The sequence below is a fragment of the Mustelus asterias genome, chromosome 30, assembly GCF_964213995.1.
Source record: "Mustelus asterias chromosome 30, sMusAst1.hap1.1, whole genome shotgun sequence".
NCBI lineage: Eukaryota > Metazoa > Chordata > Chondrichthyes > Carcharhiniformes > Triakidae > Mustelus > Mustelus asterias.
Window position 1 is genome coordinate 7,126,150 of NC_135830.1, and position 25,550 is coordinate 7,151,699.

A 25,550-nucleotide genomic window follows, 5' to 3' on the forward strand; every position below is an offset into this window, starting at 1 on the left:
CAGCCCAGCACTGCAGCTTATCTATGTCCCTCTGTAACCTGCAACAACCTTCCGCACTGTCCACAACTCCACCGACTTTAGTGTAATCCGCAAATTTACGAACCCATCCTTCTACGCCCTCATCCAGGTCATTTATAAAAATGACAAACAGCAGTGGCCCCAAAACAGATCCTTGCGGTACACCACTAGTAACTGAACTCCAGGATGAGCATTTCCCATCAACCACCACCCTCTGTCTTCTTACAGCTAGCCAATTCCCGATCCAAACCACTAAATCGCCCTCAATCCCATGCCTCCGTATCTTCTGCAATAGCTTACCGCGGGGAACCTTATCAAACGCATTACTGAAATCCATATACACCACATCAACTGCTTTACCCTCATCCACCTCTTTGGTCACCTTCTCAAAGAACTCAGTAAGGTTTGTGAGGCACGACCTACCCTTCGTAAAACCGTGTTGGCTATCCCTAATCAAATTATTCCTTTCTAGATGATTATAAATCCTATCTCTTATAATCCTTTCCAAAACTTTGCCCACAACAGAAGTAAGGCTCACTGGTCTATAATTACCAGGGTTGTCTCTACTCCCCTTCTTGAACATGGGGACAATATTTGCTATCCTCCAGTCTTCTGGCACTATTCCTGCAGTCAATGACGACACAAAGGTCAAAGCGAAAGGCTATGCCATCTCCTCCCTGGCCTCCCAGAGAATCCTGGGATAAATCCCATCCGGCCCAGGGGACTTATCTATTTTCACACTGTCCAGAATTGCTAACGCCTCCTCCTTATTAACCTCAATCCCGTCTAGTCCAATAGCCTGCATCTCAGTATTCTCCTCGACAACATTGTCTTTTTCCTGCGAGAATACTGACGATAAATATTCATTTAGCGCCTCTCCTATCTCTTCAGGCTCCACGCACAACTTCCCATTACTGTCCTTGACTGGCGCTAATCTTACCCTTGTCATTCCCTAGTCATTACCCTCGATAGATGGATAGCGAGCTCAGATCTCAATGCTTAGTTAGACATGCCGCAGGTGGCAGACCAATCTCTGGGCCTCAGCAATGTGACATACATGGATGTGCGACTCACTGGGTGACCTTGCATCATGGAGAAGTTATGTAACTGGAGGGAAGCGATGTCCTGCTCGTATTACCGCAAAATTATTAACTCCGAAACTCAGCGAATATGTGAGGGACCTGGGTTCGAATCCCGTCACGGCAGATGGTGGAATTTGAATTGAATAATCTGGAATTAAGAATCTACTGGTGTCCAGGAAAACCATTGTCGATTGTCGGAAAAACCCATCTGGTTCATTAATTTCCTCTCGGGAAGGAAACATAGGAACATTGAAGATGGGAGCAGGAAGGAGCGTTTGGCCTTTCAAGCATGATCTGCCATTTATTATGATCATGGTTGATCATCCACTCAATAGCCTAATCCTGCTTTCTCCCCATAACCTTTGATCCTATTCGCTCCAAGTGCTATATCCAGCCGCTTCTTGAATACATTCAATCTTTTGACAACAACTACTTCCTGTGGTAATAAATTTCACAGGCTCACCACTCTTTGGGTGAAGAAATGTCTCCTCACCTCCGTCCTAAATGGTCTACCCGGAATCCTCAGACCCCTGGTTCTGGACTCCCCCACCATCGGGAATATCCTCTCTTCATCTACTATGCCTTGTCCTGTTCGAATTTTACAAGTCTCGATGAGATCCATTGTCATCCCTTTAAGTAAGTCTCCCGAATCTATGAAGGCCAAATCACGCCTCATATCTTCATAGTCTCCTTTATTACGATTGAGCACAGTCGTGTCCGAGTCAACTACTTCACTCTCCACCTTGATAAAAAATTCTCTCATGTTATGTTCACTCATCGCCAAGGGGTCTTGCACAGCTAGATTGGCAATTATTACCCTCTCACGACACAGTACCCAGTCTAAGGTGACCTGCTCCCTCGTTGGTTCCTTCACATATTGGTCAGGGAAACTATCCCGTACCCGGTCCAGGAAATCCTTCTCTACAGCATTGTGGCTAATTTGATTTACTCAATCAACGTGCGGATTAAAATCACCCTTGATCACATGTATTTATAATTTCGTGTTTAATGCCATTTCCAACATCACCACTGCAGTTTCGCGGTCTGTATATGACACCCACTGATGTTTTCTGCCCCTTGGTATCTCTCAACTCTACCCAAATAGACTCCACATTATCAGAGCTAATATCGTTTCTCACCAGTTTGTTAATTTCCTCTTTAACCAGCAGTGCCGCTCCACCACCTTTTCCTTTATGCCTGTCCTTCCTAAATATTGAATACCCTGGGACATTCAGTTCCCACTCTTGGGAACCCTGCAGCCGTGTCTCCATAATTCCAATTATAGCATGCCCATTTATATCTATCTGCAAGATTAGTTCATCCACTCTATTGCCAATGCTCCGCGCATTAAGGCACAGAGCCTTTCAGCTTGTCTTTTTAACATTAATTGTCTCATTTTTTAATTTTGTCCTTGGTTTCTCTGTATATCATTTTTCGTATTCCCTTTTCCACCTCTTGATTTTATCCTTGTTCCCTCCTTCTCTGACTCCTTACATAATTTCCCAACCACCTGGCATATTAGTTTCATTGGGTGACCTTGCAGTATTGTGAGGTGGTGAAACTGGGGGGAGGCGATGGCCTAGTGGCGTTATCGCTAGATTATTAATCCAGGAAATCAACTAGTGTTCTGGGGACCCTGCATTCAAATCCCTCCACGACAGATGGTGGAATTTGAATTCAATAATCTGGAATTAAGAATCTACTGTTGACGATGCAAACCACTGTTGGAAAAACCCATCTCGTTGAGTAATGTCCTTTAGAGAAAGAAATCTGCCATTCTTATTAGATCTGGCCAACATGTGCAATTTGATTGACACTCAAGGGCAATATTGGGAATGGATAATAAACTCTGGCCAGCCAACGGTGCCCATGTCCCACGAATGGACAAAAAATATCTCTCTTTTGGAAAATGAGCTCGAGTAACTGTTGATTCAAGTAAACATAAACGCATCTTTCAGACTCAACATGTCTGTTTACCTCTTCGAAATATAACAGGATTATGACAATAAGAACAGATAATGCTGGGAAAAACCACAGCAGATCAGGCAGCATCTGTAAGGAGAGAAAGCTTAGCTAACAAATTAAAGACTATCCGTTGAATTGTATTTCTTTTCTGCCAGGTTTTGAGGCGTCACTGGCAAAGCCATGTTGCAAATTTATGTTAAGCCATTTCAGAGATTGGCAGTGCAGGCAGAACCTTGTTCCTATGTTACCTAACAAAGTTTCAGAGGCAAAATATACTTCTTGCAGGGGGAGGACGTGGGTGGCTATATTTGACCAGTGGCTGCCTTGGCTCAGAAATTCTTCACGTTGATAGAATCTTAGAGAATCCAAGGAGGCTATTCGGCCCATTTAGCCTGTGATGGTGGGGAGGGGGAAGATATGCAATATCTGTTTCCTGCAGTGAATCAGTGACTGTTCCAGCTTTGTCTTTGCCGTGAATTGTCTGAAATCTGAAACAGCTATCTCAATAGAAGGTTTCTGTCTGAGAAATTGTTACTGTGCTAAGTTAAGCTAACGTTCGGCAGCGGCACCCAGGTGACAGTTGTACCAAGTGAGTGTGAAGTCAGTGTGTTTCTATTCTTTCACTCCACATCTCCTCTGTGATCTAGTTTTCTGTTGTAAGTAGTCTAGTCAAGTTGGGCAGAGTGCCAATATAATATGTGGCATGCAGGCGAAGAGATTGCACAGTTTTGAGTCAGTTTTGATCTAGCTCAGCCTACCCAGTCATTGAGGTACATGGGACAGGAGTTGGGACTGCACGCCTCAGTAATATGGTATTGAACTGAGAAGCAGATTTGTGTACTGTGAACGGGATAGGAAGATTCCACCCAGAGTGTTGATCAAAAAGAAAGAGGGGAGACGAATAAGCACCATTGTTCTGTTTAAACCTTTGTAATTGTGAATTACACAGGCTTTTCATTTTGTTGTTGAAAAATAAATTCTCCTCATATCAGTCCCATATTCTTTGACTATGAACGCCGGTTCTGGACCCTGCTGCCATCCTGCATTTCTCGTGTCGAATCCTGCATTATGGGTTTTAATGAGATCTTCTGCTCCTGCCTCCCTTCTTCTGAACCACAGACAATAAAATCCTAACCAACTCAATCTCTCCTCATATGTCAGTCCTGCCACTCCAGAATCTGTCCGGTGAACCTTCGGTGCACTCCCTCTTTAGCCAGAACATCTTTTCTTGGATATTGTTTTGCATTTTTTTCTGGATGAAATAATGAACCAGCTGTGGAAGCAAATCGAATCTCAAAAACCTTAGCATGAAAAGCAATCCTTACATTGCTATTCATGTGGGTTATGTCGATTTTGTACCATCTGGAATCACTGTGCAAACTATGCAACCAGAAAGCTTACCTTTGGCAGTGGAACCAAACTCACTGTAGAACCCAGTAAGTGAAACTATTCTCTGCATTTTGTGTCTGGTTATAGTTTACGAAAGTAATGTCCGATTCTCATACACCTGTAAAGAATCTTTATCCTGTAATTGCTGCTGTTGAGTTGATTAGGAGGAGCAGGAGGCGAGAGGGTGGAGTGAAAAATTAAAACGTCCTCTGACAACTCTGTGTTAGAATTTACAAACAGCAAATTATTAGACTCCTGCAACGATGGAGGAGACCATTAAGCCCATCGCTCTTGCTTTGGGGACAGTAGAATCATCGTCATTGAATTTTACAGAACAGGAAGAGGTCCTGCGGCCCATTGTGCCTGCTCCAGCCATTATAACCATATCTATTCCAGTCGCATTTTTCAGCACTTGGTTGTAGCCTTGAATGCTACGGCATAAATGATCTTTGGACTTGCATGCCAAGGTCCCTCTGGTCCTCTGCACTTTCTCGCGTCCTGCAGTTCATGGCGTATTCCCGTGCCTTCAAAATGCATCACCTCACACTTTTCAGGTTTAAATTCCGTTTGGCACTGCTCTACCTGTCTGACCAGCTCACCCATATCGTCCTGTAATCTTTGCAAGTCAGTGACACTTAACCTCACACGAAAAACATGTGTGCATCCTTGGCTTGACTTTGTGTGAAATTTGTATACAGCGCTCTCGAAATAATGCAAATTAAATGTCTTTCTTCTGTCCTCTGTGAGGTAAATATGACTCAGCTGCTGCAATGCGAAGTTTCTGTCTTGGAAATTCTTCCTGCATATTTATTAATCACAGTGAGACACCCACATTCAGCAGTGAAATATGTGACCAGTAAGGATAAGCTTACTTAATGTCATTATCTGCTGTGTGATAGACAGGGAGCCAGCATCATGTGGGAAGGTAATTGAGGACATTGCACTGATATAATGAATTTGCGCAGCTGAATATCCACCTCAGCTCGTCCTAAATTGCAGTGTCCAGTCTTTTTTTAGCTCCAGTCCTTAGTAATGTCATATTGGACTAAAAATATCATAATTTTACTTTTACTTCTTGGATGTGGGCATTAAATCAAATCAAATCAAATCAAATCCGAATTGCCCTCTGGGCAATTTCAGGTTCCATGACATCGCTTCTTGGATCCAAACCACTGGACGACATATTTCCTTCTCTAAAGGACATTGTTGATCTAAATGGGCATTTACAACCCATGGCAGAAGTCCTGTTTTCATTCGCAAACTTGGCAATAATAAATTCACTTCCCTCGTCCAAGTCATTATGTATATTGTAAATAATTGTGGCCCGAGCATTGATCGCTGAGGCACTCCACTTGTAACAGATTGTCATCCTGAAAATGCTCCTCTTATCCCAACTCTCTGTATCCTATCGATTGGCGAATCCTCTTTCCATGCGAATATATTACCCCAAAACGCATAAACTCTGAATTAGCCCTCTGGCCGAGATCTTATTCAAAGCTTTTTTCTGCAAAGATAAGATGCCAACCATTGAACGGCAATGTTTTTTTACGGCAATCGTCGATAGTTGCCGGAGTTTTTACTGGAGGCTACACTTCGATCAATTTATTTGAAATTACTCTGAGTGCTGGGGTGGGAATTGAACCCATTCCTTCAGAGAAATTAGCCCGGGGCTCTGCGCTGCTAATCCAATGACATTGCCATTTCGCTGCAACCATCCCACAATGTTGCATGAAGAATGTTTAGTGATAGTTTCAATCAAAAGTTTGTTACAGAGTCAGATATCACTGTGATTAATTTCGTCTTGTGAGTTTTATGAAAGAATTAATATTCAGCGCTATCACCCAGCACTTTCCTTCATGGACATATATAATATAGAGAAAGATAGAAAATAGGAGCACGAGTGGATCAGTCGACACTTAGACCCTGCTCTGCCATTCGATACGAACGTGGCTGACCCTGTAACTCAACACCATACTAGCCCTCTCCTCATAATTCTTGACACCTTTAGAGTATAGAAATATATATCATTTTAAAATATATTCACTGATTTCGCATCCACAAACTTCTGTGGTAGAGAATTACAGTTTTACCAGCCTCTGAGTCAAGACAAAATGTCCTCATCTCAGAATTAAATGTCCAACCCTGAACACTGAAACTTTGCTCCCTTTTTCTGGACCCCACCCCGCCAAAGGAAACAACATCCCTGCACCCAGTCTGCTCATCACTGCTAAAATTCTGTATATTTCAATGACATCGCCTCTCATGTTCTAAACTCCAAGTGAATACAGATGCAGTCGCCTCTCCTGAAACGACAATCCTGCCATCCTAATAATCAGTCTGGTGTACTTTTTCTGCACTCTTTCTATTGCAAGTGTATTTTTTCTTCGAAAGGGGACCAAAACTGCACACGATATTAGATTTCATCAAAAAAGGATTGGATTTAGGAAATGTCTTAATGGAGGAAAGTGAGGTATTAAGTTGAAAAATGTTTCCTGATTTCGCTCCTGAAAGTCTTAAACATTAAACATCGTCAAAAATCCAATTTGCTTGAATCTTGAACTCCCCAACCAGCAGCAAATGTTCCTGTTTATCAACCCTCTCCGTTTGGGAATGATTAAGTCACTCCTTAACTAAATTCCAGCGTTTTAGAGTTAAACATCATCTACACTGTTAATTGGGTACTCTGAACATACATACAGCTTACAGAGTAAAATTTCTTCTCCTCCTGCTCTGTTCAAGGAATTCTTAAATGCTGATTTTTAATTTTATGAAAACCAGAACAAAAATGTTGCCGGTTCTGATTGCGGACTCTTCTTTATTTCAATCCTGATCTCAGATCTTCACATTCAAACATGAATATTAAGCTCCGAATATATTTTTCGGTCTCTCAGTGTTTATGCATTCTATCTTCTTTACGTGTCTAAAGAATTTGAATAAAGACATTCGTTGATCAATGCTTAGTCTGAGCATATGGACAATTATAAACAACATGGTTCACTGATTTTTAATTCTAAGGTGCGTTAACTTACATTTCCCTGCACTGAAAACATCCATTAGTTTTATCCATTCACAAAATATTGATATTTCTTTGCAATTTGATGCTTCCAGCTACGCTGCTTACAATGCTGTTTATTGTGTCATTTGCATATTCAGCATTCTATCACATTTTATCACATTGTCTTAATAAACACGACTACACTGCATATCATTCTGTATAGATATATATGTGCGTGCGTATTTGTGCGTGCGTGTGCGCGTGCGTGTGTGTGTGTGTGTGTTTATGTGTGAGTGTGTTTGTACGTCTGTATGTCCATACCTGTCTGTGTGAGTGTCTGCGGCGTGTGTATGTATTCAAATCTCGAATCAACATAGAAGCAGGTATAGGCCATTTGGCCCATCAATACTGATCGAACATTCAAACCGATCATGGCACATTCACACACGTTCACAGACGTGCACACACGCACCCACCCATAGAAAAGCACACACAGAAACACTCACACAGATGCACACAAACACACACACAAGCTACACGCACACTCACATTAATATTTTGTGACACAGAAACGTAGCATTTGCCTTCCTCATTGTTTGCTGTACCTGAATGCTAGCTTTTAGTGAACAGGTCTCTCTGGAAGTCAACTCTTTTCAACCTTGCACCATGTGGGACATATTCTGTATTTCTGTTTTTTTTTCCCCCAACCAGAGTGGATAACTTCATACTTAGTTACTTTTTATTCCATCTGCCATGTCTTTGCGCATTCACTCAGCCTGTCCAAATGTCCTTGAAGCCCCCATTGCATCCTCCTCTCCATTATGTCTGTGCCATCAGCAAGGTTTTACCTATTTTATTTGGTCCCCACATCAAGTTTCTGGGTGTGTTCCAGTCACTGTGTTTGTTTCTGGGCATGTCTGTCTCTCAATACCTCCGTCTGATTGTCTCTCGATCTGTGCGTGTGTGTGTTTGTATGTGTGTGTGTGGGTGTGTGTACGCCTGTGTGCCTGTACGTCCATGCTTGCCTGTGTGTGTCTGCGGCGTGCAAAAGTATTTCAGTCTCAAAAGAACATAAGAGCAGGAGTAGGCCATTTGGCCCAAAAATAATGCTCCAACTTTCAAACAGATCATGGTACACACACACACACACACACACACACACACACACACACACGCTCTCGCGCTCTCGCGCTCTCGCGCTCCTATTTGATTCCACAAATATGTAGCACTTGCCTTCCACATGTCTTGCTGTGCCTACATGCTAATATTTACTGACCCGTGAACAAGGACATCCAGCTCTCTCTGGCAACAACCCTGTCCAATCTCGCACTGCTTAGGAAATACTCTGCCTTTCTGATGTCTTTTCTTTCTGCCAGAATGGATAACTTCACACATATTCAGTTGTATTTCATCTGCCATGTTCTTGCCCATTTACTCAGCCTGTCCCAACTCCCTTCAAGTCCTCCTTGTATCCTCCTCACCATTAGTTGTGCTCATCAGCAAGATTGGAAATATTTTATTTGGTCCCCAAATCCAGTCTCTCTGTGTTTGTGTGTGGTGCTGGGTGTGTGTGTCTCTCAATGTCTCAGTGTGTGTCTGTGTGTGTGTGTGGGGGGGGGGGGGGGGGGGGGGGGGGGGGGGGAGGGGGGGAGGGGGGGGCGGGGCGGGGGTATGCATGCTTCCAGATGCATGTGTGTGTCATAGTGTCATAGAATCATAGAGGTTTACAACTTGGAAATAGGCCCTTTGGCCCAACTTTTTCATGGCGCCTTTTTCATAAACCCTAAGCTAGCCCCAATTGCCTGCATTTGGCCCATATCCCTCTAAACCCATCGTACCCATGTAACTGTCCAAATGCTTTTTTAAAGACAAAATTGTACCTGCCTCTACTACTACCTCTGGCAGCTTGTTCCGGACACTCACCACCCTCTGTGTGAAAGAAATGCCCCTGTGGACACTTTTGTATCTCTCCCTCTCACCTTAAACCTATGCCCTCTAGTTGCAGACTCCCCTACCTTTGACTATCTGACTGATCTATGCCCCTCATTATTTTATAGACCTCTATGAGATCACCTCTCAGCCCCCTCAGAGAAAAAAGTCCCAGTCTATCCAGCCTCTCCTTATAACTCAAACCATCAAGTCCCAGTAGCATCCTGGAAAATCTTTTCTGCACTCTTTCTAGTTTAATCATATCATTTCTATAATAGGGTGATCAGAACTGTACACAGTATTCAAAGTGTGGCCTTAACAATGTCTTGTACAACTTCAACAAGACGTCCCAACTCCGATATCCATTGAAACCAAGCATGCTGAATGCCGTCTTCACCAATCTGTCCACCTGTGACGCCACTTTCAAGGAGCTATGAACGTGCACCCCTAGATCTCTTTGTTCTGTATGTCTCCCCAACGCCCTACCATTAACTGAGTGAGTCCTGCCCTGGTTCAATCTACCAAAATGCCTCACCTCGCATTTGTCTAAATTAAACTCTGTCTGCCACTCGTCAGCCCACTGGCCCAATTGATCAAGATCCCATTGCAAACCGAAATAACCTTCCGCACTGTCCACTATGCCACAAATCTTGGTGTCACCTGCAAACGTACCAACCATGCCTCCTATATTTTCATCCAAATCATTAATATAGATGACAAATAACATTGGACCCAACACTGATCCCTGAGGCACTCCGCTGGTCACAGGCCTCCAGTTTGAAAAACAACGTCTACAACCACCCTCTGGCTTCTGTGATCAAGCCAATTTTGTATCCATTTGGCTTCCTCACGCTGGATCCTGTGAGATTTAACTTTACAATCAACCTACCATGAGGAAACTTGTCAAAGGCCTTGCCAACTTCCATGTAGACAACATCAACTGCCTTCTTGGCTATCCCTTCAAAAACTCAAACTCACAAAGCCATGCTGACTGTCCCGAATCAGTCCTTGTATTTCTCAATGCCTGTAGATCCTGTCTCTCAAAATACGTTCCAACAACTTACCCACCACAGATGTGAGACTCACTGGCCTGTAGTTCCCAGGCTTTTCCCTGCAGCCCTTTTTAAACAAAGGCACAACATTTGCCACCCTCCAATCTTCAGGCACCTCACCTATGACTAACAATGATTTAAATATCTCTGCTCGGGAACCCGCAAATTCCTCCCTAGCCTCCCACAATATCCTGGGATACACTTCATCAGTTCCCGGGGATTTATCTACCTCAATGCGCTTTAAGACTTCCAGCACCTCTTTCTCTGTTATATATACACTCCTTAAGACATCACTATTTATTTCCCCAAGTTCCCTAACATCCATGCTTTTCTCAACAGTAAAGACTGATGAGAAATATTCATTTAGGATCTCACCTGATAAATGTGAGGTGATTCATTTTGGTAGGACTAATTTAAATGTGGATTACGGGGTCAAAGGTACGGTTCTGAAGACTGTGGAGGAACAGAGAGATCTTGGGGTCCATATCCACAGATCTCTAAAGGTTGCCACTCAAGTGGATAGAGCTGTGAAGAAGGCCTATAGTGTGTGGAGTTTAAGAGCCGTGGGGTTATGCTGCAACTGTACAGGACCTTGGTGAGACCACATTTGGAATATTATGTGCAGTTCTGGTCACCTCACTATAAGAAGGATGTGGAAGCGCTGGAAAGAGTGCAGAGGAGATTTACCAGGATGCTGCCTGGTTTGGAGGGTAGGTCTTATGAGGAAAGGTTGAGGGAGCTGGGGCTGTTCTCTCTGGAGCGGAGGAGGCTGAGGGGAGACTTAATAGAGGTTGATAAAATGATGAAGGGGATAGATAGAGTGAACGTTCAAAGACTATTTCCTCGGGTGGATGGAGCTATTACAAGGGGGCATAACTATAGGGTTCATGGTGGGAGATATAGGAAGGATATCAGAGGTAGGTTCTTTACGCAGAGAGTAGTTGGGGTGTGGAATGGACTGCCTGCAGTGATAGTGGAGTCAGACACTTTAGGAACATTTAAGCGGTTAATGGATAGGCAGATGGAGCACACCAGGATGATAGGGAGTGGGATAGCTTGATCTTGGTTTCAGATAAAGCTCGGCACAACATCGTGGGCCGAAGGGCCTGTTCTGTGCTGTACTGTTCTATGTTTCTATGTTCACCCGTGTGTGTGTGTATGTATATGTGTGCGTGTGTGTGTGTGTGTGTGTGTGTTTGTGTGCATATGTGTCTATGCATGTCCGTCTATCTGCTTATATGCCTGGGCATGTGTGCGTGTGCATGTGAGTGTGTGAAGGTGTGTGTGTGTGTGTGTGAGAGAGAGAGAGGGAGAGAGAAAGAGAGGCGTCACTCCTCAGCCTTCTCTGTGCCAAGCGAAAAAGCCCTAATTATCCAGTCTCAGCATTCGGTAAATTCATGGAGAAACTCACATAGGGTTAAGACATAGAAAAAATGCGGGTCTAATCGAATGGCTCAGCAGGTTGGAGGAGGTCACTCTGTTGGATTCTGATTATTTCCTTTTATTTATTAAATTTTCAGAGGCGAAAGGCCCGGTGGAGCCTACATTGAGCGTCTTTTACCCGCCAGTGCCACGGGGAGCCACCGGCATCGACACAGCTGCAGTTTGCTTGGCCTCGGACTTCTCGCCCAACGCAATCATGCTCTCCCTGTACACGGGAGGATCGGGCCAGGAGGTCAATGTGACAAGACCCAGTGTCCTATTGGAGAGCGGGAATTACAGGAGCTCGGGTTTTCTCTCTTTCCCCCAATCCGAGAAATCGCCAAACATCACGTGCAAGGCATTTCACGATAATCGAAATTACTCAGTAAACATCCCGCCCACAGCTGAAATTGGTAAGTTTATTTTATTTTCGTTCACGTGATGTGGGTGTCGTTGGCTTGGCCAACATTTATTGCCCATCCTAAATTGCCCTTCAGCAGAGGACATTTACGAGTCACTTGCCGGCCAGACCATGTAAGGACGGCAGATTTCGTTCGCTGAAGGAAGTTAGTGAACCAGATGAGTTTTAATGATAATCGACAATGGTTTCAGGGTCATCATGAAACTTTTAATTCCAATTTTTAAAAAAATGTTCAAATTTCGCAGCTGCCATCCCCAGGTCAGCATTCTGGGTCGTTGGATTACCAGTCCAGTGACAATGCCACTGCGCCACTGCGTCCTCTGAGAATGTTTTATGACAGGAAGAACTTGCACTAAATATTATCCATCCTCTTAACGACCGAAGGACTCTCGGTGTCATCGTCACTCAAAGTGTAGTCTTTTTGAAAGGTTAGCTGACTAATGATTGACTGTCAATTATCCTAGTCTGGGGATTTCACTGCAGGAGTTCCTCAGTGTCTCAGGCCTAACCAGCTTCAGTTGCTTCATCAATCACCTTCAATCCATTGTAAGGTCAGAAGTTGGGATGTTCGCTGATGACTGAATAATTTTCAGCACCATTCATGACACCTCAGATCTTGAAGTAGTGCATTACAAATGCAGCAATGGCTGGACAATACTTTGACTGACAAGTTGCAAGTAACATTTGCGCCACACATGTTCCAGGCAATGACCAACTCCAACAGGAAAGAAGCTAACAACCGGCTCTTGACATTTAATGGCATTACCATGACTGAAACAATGAACAAAGAACAAAGAAAATTACAGCACAGGAACAGGCCCTTCGGCCCTCCAAGCCTGCACCGACGATGCTGCCCGACTTAACTAAAACCCCTTTCCCTTCCGGGGACCATATCGCTCTATTCCCATCTTATTCATGTATTTGTCCAGGTGTCCCTTAAAACTCACTATCGTATCTCCTTCCACTACCTCACCCGGCAGCGAGTTCCAGGCACGCACCACCTTCTGTGTAACAAATCTGCCTCGTACGTCTCCTTTAAACCTCGCCCCTCGCACCTTAAACCTATGCCCCCGAGTAATTGACTCTTCCACCCTGGGAAAAAGCTTCTAACTATCCACTCTGTCCATGCCTCTCATAATCCTGTAGACTTCTATCAGGTCAACCCCCACTATCAATATCCTGAGGGTTAACGTTGCTTAGAAACTGGAGTGGACTATCCATATAAGTGCTGTGGCTGCAAGAGCATGTCGGAGATTGGGAATCCTGTGGTGAGTAACGTATCTCCTCATCCCCCAAATTCTCTGCACCATCCACAAGACATAATCATGACTGTGGTAGTGTATTCGCCACTTGCCTCGATGAATGCAGCTCCAACAACACTCAGAAATTTGACACGACCCAGGACAAAGCAGCTCCGCTTGATTAACAGTTTGTTTATTAGTGTCACAAGTAGGCTTACATTAAAACTGCAATGAAGTTATTGTGAAAATCCCATAGTCGCCACACTCTGTGCCTGTTCGGGTACACTGAGGGGGAATTTAGCACGGCCAATGCATCTAATCAGCACGTATTTCGGACTGTGGGAGGAAACCGGAGCACCCGGATCAAACCCACGCTGACACGGGGAAAACGTGCAGACTCTGCACAGACAATCACCCAAGCCGGGAATCGAACACAGGTCCCTGACGCTGTGGGCGGGGAGGTGGGGGGGGGGGGGGGGGGTGGGGGAGTGGCGGCGGGCGGGGAGGGGGTGAGGGGGGTTGCAGCAGTACTAACCACTGTGCCACTGTGCCGTTCTAGCACTAAGTACTCCATTCACAAACATCCACTTCTTCCACCACCGATGCACAGTGGCAGCAGTGTGTGCCATCCACAATATACACAGCAGTAACTCTCCAAGTCTCCTTCCGCTGAATCTTCCAAACTCACGACCGTTATCATCTCGGAGGACAAGGGCAGCAGATACCTGGGAACACCATCATCTGGACGTTACCCTCCATGTCACTCAGCATCCTGACTTGGAAATGTTTCGGCATTTCCTTCACTGTCGCTGCGTCAAAATGGTGGAACTTCTTCCCTAACAGCACTGTGTGTGTACGTACACCTGACAGACTGCAGAGGTTCAAGCAGGAGACTCACAACCACCTTCTGAATGGGGCAATTAGGGATTGGCAATAAATGCTGACCTGCCAGCGATGTCCACATTCCGTAAATGAATAAAAATAATAAGAGCTAACTATTATAATTCAGGGCAGTGTCCAGGAGCCGCAGCTACTGGTGCATCACCGAGTTTAGGGAAGTATTAAATACTAACCAGGGTACTGGAGAACCCCGCTCCTCTGGAGAAATGCCCTGATATCATTTAATCCACTGCAGAGCTCAAATCAGGCCTCCGTTTCACGACTTTTTCGGAAGACAGTGAAATACTGCACTGATGGAACGGCCCTGGATCCTGGGTTTTAATCCCTGATGGGGAATCGATCCTGCACTCTTTGAACTCAGATCTGGGCCGAACTAAACGGCAGAGCTACCAATGTTTCTCCGTTGTGAATAATCAAGTGAACAAGTCCAATCGTGCTGTTTGATTCTTACTTTCTTCGTGGCTTTTGGTTATGACAACAACATTATTCAAAATGACATTGAGAACAAACATGGTTACAGTAATGTCACTTGCTTGCTTAATAAGTCAAATGTCTTTTTTGCCCTTCCAGGTAAACCTAAATGCCCTACAGGTCGAAATGATCCCTTGACAGAATCAACTGACACGGAAAACGGTATGTGCTTTATTCAACATTTATCAAAGTAAAATACTTGCAAATAGACAGATTGATAAGTGGACAAATAGGCACGGATACAGACCCGGAGATCGAATGATAGACATATAGTGAGATGGGGAGAAATATAGATTGTCACACAGAGTGAGGGAGAGAGATATATAAATCGAGGGGGAAAGCGAGAGAGGAGGAGAGGCGGGGAGAGAGAGAGAGAAATTCAGAGTGAAAGAGAGGTGAAGATAGATAGACAGGCAGGCAGACGGGCGGACGGACAGACAGAGATGGACAGACGGACGGAAGGACAGGGATGGACAGACGGACGAAAGCCAAGCTGTTAGATAATGGAAAAAATATCACATTAGTGGTATACAGTTGTTTTTCAATTCAAAATGATATATCCATTAACCAGATCTATCATTTGTTTCTCTTATTTGGCAGATCGACTGAGGGTGAACTTTCTGTCTTTGACGGTGATGGGGCTAAGAATTTTGTTTTTCAAGAGCATTGTCTTCAATGTCATGATGACGGCCAGGGTGTGGCTATTTTGAGGTAAGGTCGGTCACCTGAATGCATGCCAAGAAAGACAAACTGTGATGAACAATGACCATTGACGGGATCTCGCGAGGCCACTGTTAAGGCAGACGCTGAAACTAACCCGTGGAGTGAGCATTAACTTGGATGCATTTAGACAAACGAACTCTTACTCCAGTGCCCCATCCTCATCGCTTTTCATCCCTCCCTTGCCACCGCACCACCGCCCCCCCCCCGCCCCCGCCGCCCCCCCCCCGCCCCCGCCCCCGCCGCCCCCCCCCCCGCCCCCGCCCGCCAACCCCCGTTCCCAATCGCAGCCTTGACTTCTTAAACCTCTCCAGATTTTTGTTTAATTATGGGTGTCACTGACTAGCCTAACCTTTTCCGCCCATCCCTTGGTCTTGAGCTGCGTGGCTCTTTCGGAGAGTCGGTGCAGACTCTATGGGCCAAATCGCATCCTTCTGCACTGTCGGGGTTCTTGTGCAATTGCAGTGGCTTCTGAGAATATTATTGGAGAATGTTAATGGAGACCCTAAAGATACAAGGTGTTCTTTGCTTGCTGACTCTTTGATGTGCTACTACTGTTGCTCCTTCCATTCCAAACAGAACTGCATTGGACGATGAAATGCATTCAGGTGTGAACTCATTGACTGGGGTATCAAAATCCAGAGGCTTCCTGATCAGAAGTTCCGCTTCAAGCAATTCAATCTCGCTTGTTTTAAATGGCGACTTAACTTTAAAAGATCCTCTTTTCGGTCACTTTTTTCCACTGTTATTTTGATTTGAAATTCGTGGTTCTGCGAAAATTCTACTGCTTATGCTACATAAACATTTCAATTATGCATTTCAGCAACAGCGTGGAGCTAGCATTGACATGGTGTCTGCCTGCATTAGTGTCGGAGACATTTTTGAAAACAGCATTTTCAATTTTAGGACGTATAGAACTTCGATTTTTATATTCTTTGCTTAGAATAGTAGAATCCTATTCCGGAGAAAGCAGCCACTCAGCCCATAGTGACAATGGCAGCCCTTTACAGGGCAATCTAGGTAATGGCACCTCACATGTTCCTTTTGGTTGTTTTACTCTGGTAGTTATTTTAAACATTGTATTTTAATGCATGCAATTTAAGAGCGTAAGATACGTTAAATCAGCAAGGGTCTGATCGGATTTTCATCAAACTTTTAGATTGTTGCCAAGGTGATATTCTCTCTCCCGTACTTAATCTTGGACTCCAGATTTTCCTCCCAGTGCCACGGAGGCACCAATCCCCAGCCTGTGCATCTGGGCCCTTAGAGATAATCGAGCCACCACTTGCCGCCGTGCAGAGCTTTATCATGACACGGCATTTCACAAGTAAGATGAACAAGAGTTTTTGAACATCTCGCCATGAGCTTAGCCTAAAATCAGGTTATTGCTCTCAAGTTATTTTACAGATGGGACATTCGTACACATTTAAGACCATCCGGTTAGTCAGGGGAAGCGAGAGTTATGGGGCTAAGGTGGTAAAGTGGAGTTGAGGATAATATCAAACCAACCATGATTTCATTGAAAGGCGAAGCAGCTCCTGTGGGCCGAATGGTCTACTTCTACTCCTCCGTCTTATGCTCTTCTGGTTCGTTAATCACACCTTTGTGCATATCTGTCACCTTGTTATTTTTTCATATGCATCGCTTATAATATTGAATAAATTTGCAGTCTTTAATGAAGGGTGTCTTCTGCTTCTTTGTTAACGCGATGGCAAGACATGCATTTGGTTTGGTTGACAGAGAGCTCTTGTAGTCGCGCAGCACAAATGGAGGCCACTGAGCCCATCATGAGGATACCAGCTCCCCATGGCAGATCCCGCCAATTGGAGCCAATTTATTTTTTAAAGTCTCTCATAGCAGGAAGGGCTTGGCTCTTAGTGAGCAATTAATGGAGGGGTCACCTGTGGTTGTCCCCCTCCAAAACAAGTATATTGCTTTGGATAGTGTGGAGGAGGATGACTCTCCAGGGGTAAGCCACAGTGACCAGGTCACTGGCACAGAATCAGGTTCTGTGGCCCGGAAAGGAAAGAGAGGAATTCGGAGAGCAATAGTGGTGGGGGATGCGTCGGTTCGAGGCACGGATAGGCGATTCTGTGGGTGCGAACGGGACTCCAGGATGGTAGTCTGCCTACCTGGTGTTGGGGTACTGGATGTCTCCGAGCGGATAGGAGGCATATTAAAAGGGGAAGATAAAGAAACGGATGTCGTTGTACACATTGGTGCAAATGACGTAGATAGGAAGAGCAGGGGGATCGTACGAGAGCAATTCAGGGAGTTGGGAAATAGGCGAAAAGGTAGGGCCTCCAGGGTAGCAATAGCTGGGCTGCTCCCAATGTCTCGTGCCAGTGAGGCTAGGAATAGGGAGTTAATACAATTGAACGCTTGGCTAAAGGACTGGTCCAGGAGGGAGGGCTTCATTTTCCTGGATCATTGGGAAGTTTTCAAGAGAGGATGGCACCTGTACAAGAAGGATGGGTCACAACTAAATTGGAAGGGCACGAATATCCTGGCTGGGAGTTTTGCTCGTGCAGTTCGGGTGGGTTTAAACTAATATGGCAGGGGGGTGGGGATCAAAAAATTAGGTCTACAAGTGTAGAGGCTGGGGACGAGCTTGGGGCCAGGACAAGGCTGGCAAAGAAGAAGAGCACTCTGGGGGAGGATGAACTCACTGGGCCTGGAGGTCTGGAGTGCCTCTACTTCAAAGCAAGGAGCGTAGCAGGTAAGACAGACGAACTTAGGGCCTTAATGCTTACGAAGAATTTGGATGTAGTTGCGGTGACAGAGACTTGGTTGAAAGAGAGACAGGACTGGCAGCTGAATATTCCGGGGTACAAGTGTTTTAGGCGAGACAGAGGAGGGGCCAAAAGAGGTGGGGGAGTAGCAGTATTCGTTAGAGAACATATTACAGCGGTGCAGAGGGAGGACAATTCAGAGGGGTCGTGTAACGAGTCACTGTGGGTGGAGCTCAGAAACAGGAAGGGCGCAGTCACTATGTTGGGGATATACTACAGGCCCTCCAACAGCCCAAGGGAAGTGGAAGAACGGATATGTCAGGAGATACTGGATAGGTGCAGGAAAAAATAGGGTTGTTGCAGTGGGAGACTTCAATTTCCCTGGTATAGAATGGAAATCGCTTAGAGCTGGGACTCTCAATGGGGAGGAATTTGTAAAATGCGTACAGGAAGGTTCTTTGGAACAATATGTAGATAGCCCGACTAGAGAGGGGGCTATACTGGACCTAGTACTGGGGAATGAGCCCGGTCAGGTCTTCAAAGTTTCAGTAGGAGAACATGTGGCAAATAGTGACCACAATTCTGTTAGCTTTAGGATAGCGATGGAAAAGGATGAGTGGTGTCCCAAGGGTAAGGTGTTGAATTGGGGGAAGGCTAACTTTAGTGGGATTAGGCAGAAATTGGCAGTTGTTGATTGGGAGAGACTGTTTGAGGGTAAATCCACAACTGGCATGTGGGAGTCTTTTAAGGAACAGTTGTTAGGGCTGCAGGACAGGCATGTGCCTGTAAAAAAGAAGGATAGGAAGGGTAGGATTCGAGAACCGTGGATAAACAGGGAAATTGAGGGACTGGTCAAAAAGAAAAGGGAGGCGTACGTTAGGTCCAGGCAGTTAAAAACGGAGGGAGCTCTGGAGGAATACAAAGAAAGTCGGAAAGAACTCAAAAGAGGAATTAGAAGGGCAAAAAGGGGTCACGAAATGTTCTTGGCAGACAGGATTAAGGAGAATCCCAAGGCATTTTATTCATACGTTAGGAACAAAAGGGGTGTCAGGGAAAAAATCAGACCTCTCAGGGACAAAAGTGGGGAATTATGCTCAGAGCCCAAAGAAGTAGGGGAGATCCTAAATGAATACTTTGCGTTGGTATTCACAAAGGAGAGGGATGTGTTGACTGGGAGTGTCTCGGAGGGGAGTGTTGAACCATTAGAGAAAATCTCCACTACAAGGGAGGAAGTGTTAGGTTTTTTAGAGAATATAAAGACTGACAAGTCCCCAGGGCCTGATGGAATCTATCCAAGGCTGCTCAGGGAGACGAGAGATAAAATCGCTGGGCCTCTGACGCAAATCTTTATCTCATCACTGGACACAGGTGAGGTCCCAGAGGATTGGAGGATAGCTAATGTGGTCCCGTTATTTAAGAAGGGTAGGAAGGATAACCCGGGTAATTATAGGCCGGTGAGCTTGACGTCCATGGTAGGGAAGTTGTTGGAGAGAATTCTTAGAGATAGGATGTATGCACATTTAGAAAGGAATAAACTCATTAACGATAGTCAGCATGGTTTTGTGAGAAGGAGGTCATGCCTCACTAACCTGGTGGAGTTTTTTGAAGAAGTGACTAGAATGGTTGACGAGGGAAGGGCCGTGGATGTCGTCTCTATGGACTTTAGTAAAGCGTTTGACAAAGTCCCTCACGGTAGGCTGGTGCAAAAGGTTGGATCTCATGGGATAAAGGGGGAGGTGGCTAGATGGGTGGAGAACTGGCTTGTCACAGAAGACAGAGGGTGGGAGTGGAAGGGTCTTTTACCGGCTGGAGGCCTGTGACGAGTGGTGTTCCGCAGGGCTCTGTATTGGGACCTCTGCTGTTTGTGATTTACATAAACGATCTGGAAGAAGATGTAACTGGGGTGATCAGTAAGTTTGCGGACGACACGAAATTGGCTGGAATTGGCGATAGTGAGGAACATTGTCAGAGACTACAGATGGATATAGATCGGCTGGAAATTTGGGCAAAGAAATGGCAGATGGAGTTCAAACCAGATCAATGCGAAGTGATGCATTTTGGTAGAGCTAATGTAGGGGGGAGCAATGCGATAAATGGCAGAATCATAAAGGGTGTAGATACGCAGAGGGACCTGGGTGTGCAATTCCACAGATCCTTGAAGGTGACGTCACAGGTGGAGAAGGTGGTGAAAAAGGCATATGGCATGCTAGCCTTTATAGGACGGGGTATAGAGTATAAAGGTTGGGATCTGATGTTGCAGATGCATAGAACGTTGGTTCGGCCGCATTTGGAATACTGCATCCAGTTCTGGTCGCCACACTACCAGAAGGACTTGGAGGCTTTAGAGAGAGTGCAGAGGAGGTTTACCAGGATGTTGCCTGGTTTGGAGGGGCTTAGTTATGAGGAGAGATTGAGTAAACTGGGGTTGTTTTCACTGGAAAGACGGAGGATGAGGGGAGACCTAATAGAGGTGTATAAAATTATGAAAGACATAGATAGGGTGAACGGTGGGAAGCTTTTTCCCAGGCTGGTGGTGACGTTCACGAGGGGTCATAGGTTCAAGGTGAGAGGCGGGGGGGAGGTTTAACATGGATATCAGAAGGACATATTTTACACAGAGGGTGGTGGGGGCCTGGAATGCGCTGCCAGGCAAGGTGGTGGAGGTGGGCACACTGGGAACGTTTAAGACTTATCTCGATAGCCACATGAACGGAGTGGGTATGGAGGGATACAAAAGAATGGTCTAGTTTGGACCAGGGAGCGGCGGGGGCTTGGAGGGCCGAAGGGCCTCTTCCTGTACCGTATTGTTCTTTGTTCTTTGTTGAAAAAAGCTTCTGACTACCCACTCTGTCCATGCCCCTCATAATCTTGCACATTTTTATCAGGTCACCCCTCAACCTCCGTCGTTCCAGTGAGAACAACGCAAGTTTCTCCAACCTCCCCTCATAACTAATGCCCTCCATACCAGGCACCATCCCGGTAAATCTTTTATGTACCCTCTCCAAAGCCTCCACATCTTTCTGGTAGTGTAGCGACCAGAATTGAACACTATATTCCAAGTGCGGCCTAACTAAGGTTCTATAAGCTGCAACATGACTTGCCAATTTTTAAATTCAATGCCCCGGCTGATGAAGGCAAGCATGCCGTATGCCTTCTTGACTACCTTTTCCACCTGGGTTGCCACTTTCAATGACCTTTACACCTGATCCCTCTGCTATCAATACTCTTCAGGGTTCTGCCCTTTACTGTATATTTCCTATCTGCATTATACCTTCCAAAATGCATTACCTCACATTTGTCCGGATTGAGCTCCATCTGCCATCTCTCCGCTCAAGCCTGTAACCGAACTATATCCTGCTGCATCCTCAGATGGTCCTCATCGCTATCTGCAGGTCTACCAATCCGCAAATCTACCAACCTTTGTTTCGTCTGCAAACTTACTAATCAATCCGGTTACATTTTCTTCCAAATCATTTATATATATTACAAACAGCAAAGTCCCAGCACTGATCCCTGAGGAACGCCACTTGTCACAGCCCTCCATTCAGAAACACTTTTATTTTAGTGGTCTAACCATTATAATGCCGTCCCCCCACTCACATCCTCCCCCACCCCCACCCCCCCCCCCGCCCCACCCCCCTCCCCAACCCGCCGAAAAATATGACAACGAAAAACAATGGAAGTTAAGGTAATTCCTGATAGGAATAACGAATTGAAGAGCTAACTGGTCACCTGGAAGCGAGAAGAACCCAAAAACGTTCCCAATACCCAAAGCGAAACGCTGCTCCTGTGCCTGGTTTGACTACATTGGCTGCAGCAGTGATTAGGGCCATTTGGAATGGGCTATAAACGTTAGCCAGGCCAGCGACTCCCACACACAATGTATTTGTTGCTTCACCCAGCGGTACGTGCATTTCCGGCAGTGCCAGAATGTATTTCCCATCCCGAATCACCATTGAACCGCGTGGCTTGCATTGACCATGGTGTTGTACTTGAAGTCTCATGTAGTGAACCAGATGGGTTTTAACAACAATTGACTCATGGTTCGATTGTTGAATTCCAGGTTGCTTTTATTGAATTCAGATTTCTCCAGTTGCCATGGCAGGAATTCAATCCTCATGTGTGTCCAAAGCTTTAGCCCTGGCTTTCTGGATTAATCGTCATGCCGTTACAGCACCCCTGAAGGGGGAGGGAGGAACAATTGATCATGGTGGGTTTTGTGCCCGTGTTCACCATAGAATATAATAATAGAATCGTAAAAACCATACACTGCAGAAAGTGGCCGTTCGGCCCATCGAGTCTGCACTGATTCTCCGAAAGAGAAATCAACCCAGACCCTCCCCTCTGCCCACGGTCAATCCACCTAACCTGCTCATCTGTGGGCACAAAGGTGCATTTTGCCATGGCCAATCTACCCAATCTGCACATCCTTGGACTGAGGGAGACCAGAGCACCCGGATGAAACCCACGCAGACACGGCGAGAACGTGCAAACTCAACACAGGCAGCCACCCAAGGCTGGAATCGAACCCGTACCTCTGGCACTGCAGAGCTAACCACTGTGCCGAGGACTCTGGATGACTTGCCCAGAGACCGCTCCCCCGAGCAACAAACCCATAAAACTTTCGTGTGACTTCTCAACCTGTACTTGATATTTTAAGAGGAATGATCCAGCTCTCTAACAGGAATGGCACAAATTACACTTCTCAGTCTCGAAGTCCATGCTCTGAATTTCCTATCAGGTGTTGATTTTCTTTTGCTTCTCGGCAGTAGGGGGGTTAATCGACTTTGGCTTGCTTATTTTGATAGAAACTGTTGAGATAAAATGATACATGCGTTCACTGCTGATTGGGGGAACCAGGGTCTGGTTGCCAAGGCGACCAACGGCAGCAGGATGTGGGCCGAGTGTGCGGTTTCAGTCAAGAGGTCGCTGAGCCTCTCAGTTTACTCAAAGACCAGAACGTGTGGTTTAATCACCCGGGACTGGAAACTCCAGCAGCGAGGTGGCAGTTAGGCAGTGCGGGGGGAGGGGTGAGAGGCCAGATGTTGCCAACTGTCGACAAGCATGAATCTTTTCAGAGACTTTCCCAGCGACTGAAGCTGCAGTAGATTTCTGCAGACGACAGTTCCAAAGGCACACAGGCATCTGAGAGAATAAACAATTATTTTCTTCGCCCTCTTTCCTATCTGTCCCGCAAAGGTTAAACATTCCGTCAGCTTCCACCCTCACACCGCTGGCCCCATTACCCCTCCGAACCCCCACCTCCCCACAACAACCGCCCCCCCCCCCCCCCGCCCAAAAAAGATCATATATGTTTCAAAAAATCATCACTCAATCTTCTGCACTCCAATGGACTCTGTCCGATCTTTCCTGTATAACCCCATTCCAACTCCCCAATTCAGTCGAGCTTCCCCGCCTTAAGAAAGAAAATCTGCGGTCTTTACGCCGTCTGGCTTTCATGACTCCTGACACGCAGTATTGTTTATTCATTCATGGAACATGGGCGTTTATTGCCCATCTCCAGTTGCCCTTGGAGGGCAGTTGACAGTCAACCACATTGATGTGGCTCTAGACTCACGTGTTGGCCAAACCAGGTAAGCACGGCAGATTTCCTTCCCCAAAGGACATCGTGACCCAACTGTTTTTTTTCTGACAATTGGCAATGATTTTACTGTCATCAGTAGATTCGAAATTTCAGATATTTTTATTGAATTGTGTTTCAAACACGGGACCCCAGAACATTAGCTGAGTTTTTGGATTGATACTCGAGCGATAATATCACTACGCCATTCCCTCCCCTGGGGAGATGGCCATTAGCAAACTATACTGTTCAAGGGAAATTAGCAAGAGCAACACAAAACCAGAAAATACTGGAAAAGCTCTGCAGCTCTGACATCATCTGTGAAGAGAGAATAGTGTTAGCGTTTCGAGTCCGGATGGCCCTGACGAATCGTCATCGAGACTCGAAACTTTGGCTCTATTCTCTCTCCACAGATGCTGTCAGACCCACTGAGATATTCCAGAATGTTTTGTTTTTGTTTTGGATTATAGAATCCGCAGTAATTTGCGTTTCGGACAAGCAACAATTTTTGGCCTTGCGAATAATACTGATAGCCCAATGAATGAAAATTATTGAGAAAGAATCCAAGAATTAACAAGTATCTGTTTAACCGATTCTTCAGGAAGCAACTATTAGTGAATCAAATGAAAGTGTTGCACTCCAGTCAATCCTGTCACTCATCCGGTTCATACATTAAGGAACGAGGCAATTCGGCCTAACGAGCGCATGCTTGCTATCTCAATGAGCTCAAAAAAACCCACTGCATTTGCCGTTGGCACATGTCCCTCTGCATGTTATACTTTCGATTTTGTAATCATTCTCTTTTGAAAGTCACCACGGAAATGTTTACTCTGGTCTTTGAGACAATGAGTCCCAAACCCTAACAATTGGCAATGTAAACCCGACTTGCTCATCTTCGATTCCAGGAACAGTTCTTGCTCCGTCTCTTACACGTGCGCCTTACCAAGCCGCCGTGAAATTTTAATATGTATACAGTAACATACAGGCTACTGAGAAGTAGGAGTTGGTCACTTCCGGCCTGCTCTGCCAGTAAATAAGATTATGGCCGATCTCATTATAAGCTTCTGCCAACACTGATCACCTTTCACCCTCCTTGTTCACTAAGAATCTAGCTCCTTCTGCCTTTAAAAATATTGAAAGACTGCTTCCACTGCCTTCTGAGGAAGGGACTTCCAGGGACACATGACCCTCTGAGAGGAAAACCTCCCCACTCTTCCTCTCCTAAACGTGCGACCCCTTATTTGTAAAGAGTGCCCTTGGGGCTTCAGTGGAGCATTGCAGCAGGCTAAGGAGGGACTCGTAGGCAGGAAGAGTGAAGATGAAAACAGGTTGTGCGTTGGAATTCTCGAAATGAGCCACGCATTTCTTTTCAGGGAAGAAACCAGCGTGAACGTAAGAGTTCAAAGTGCAGCATTTCTGACAAAAACAGGAAACGCTGCTTGCATCATGCCAGCCGTAACTGCAAGTGAGAAACCGAGTTAAGGTTTCTGGTTCATGTCTTTGCATGAGGGCTGGAAGATGTAAGAGATGAAGAGTTATTTTTATTCTTCCGCCCTATGTGGTTGCTGCAGCCTCTCGCCTCTTGTCTCACTAAACATTTCAGAAGATAGCTAAATGTCGGCCACATTTCTC

The 25,550-nt window shown here is 45.5% G+C and overlaps 1 protein-coding gene across 1 annotated transcript; it reads left to right on the forward strand.

Moving 5' to 3' along the window:
• The first annotated feature begins 3,616 nt into the window (after positions 1–3,616).
• LOC144480652 (uncharacterized) lies at positions 3,617–17,283 on the forward strand. Its single transcript, XM_078200250.1, has 5 exons — positions 3,617–3,654; positions 11,951–12,265; positions 14,985–15,047; positions 15,486–15,596; positions 16,185–17,283. Exons 2-4 carry the CDS (start codon positions 12,070–12,072, stop codon positions 15,593–15,595), a joined length of 369 nt encoding a protein of 122 aa, XP_078056376.1. The 5' UTR covers positions 3,617–3,654; positions 11,951–12,069; the 3' UTR covers position 15,596; positions 16,185–17,283.
• Positions 17,284–25,550: the final 8,267 nt, after the last annotated feature.

Excerpts from the sequence above, each read along its gene's own strand:
- LOC144480652 (XM_078200250.1), top strand. The coding sequence starts at position 12,070 with ATGCTCTCCCTGTACACGGGAGGATCGGGCCAGGAGGTCAATGTGACA. Across the intron at positions 12,266-14,984 it reads CCCGCCCACAGCTGAAATTG|GTAAACCTAAATGCCCTACA; the intron begins GTAAGTTTATTT and ends TTGCCCTTCCAG. Across the intron at positions 15,048-15,485 it reads ATCAACTGACACGGAAAACG|ATCGACTGAGGGTGAACTTT; the intron begins GTATGTGCTTTA and ends CTTATTTGGCAG.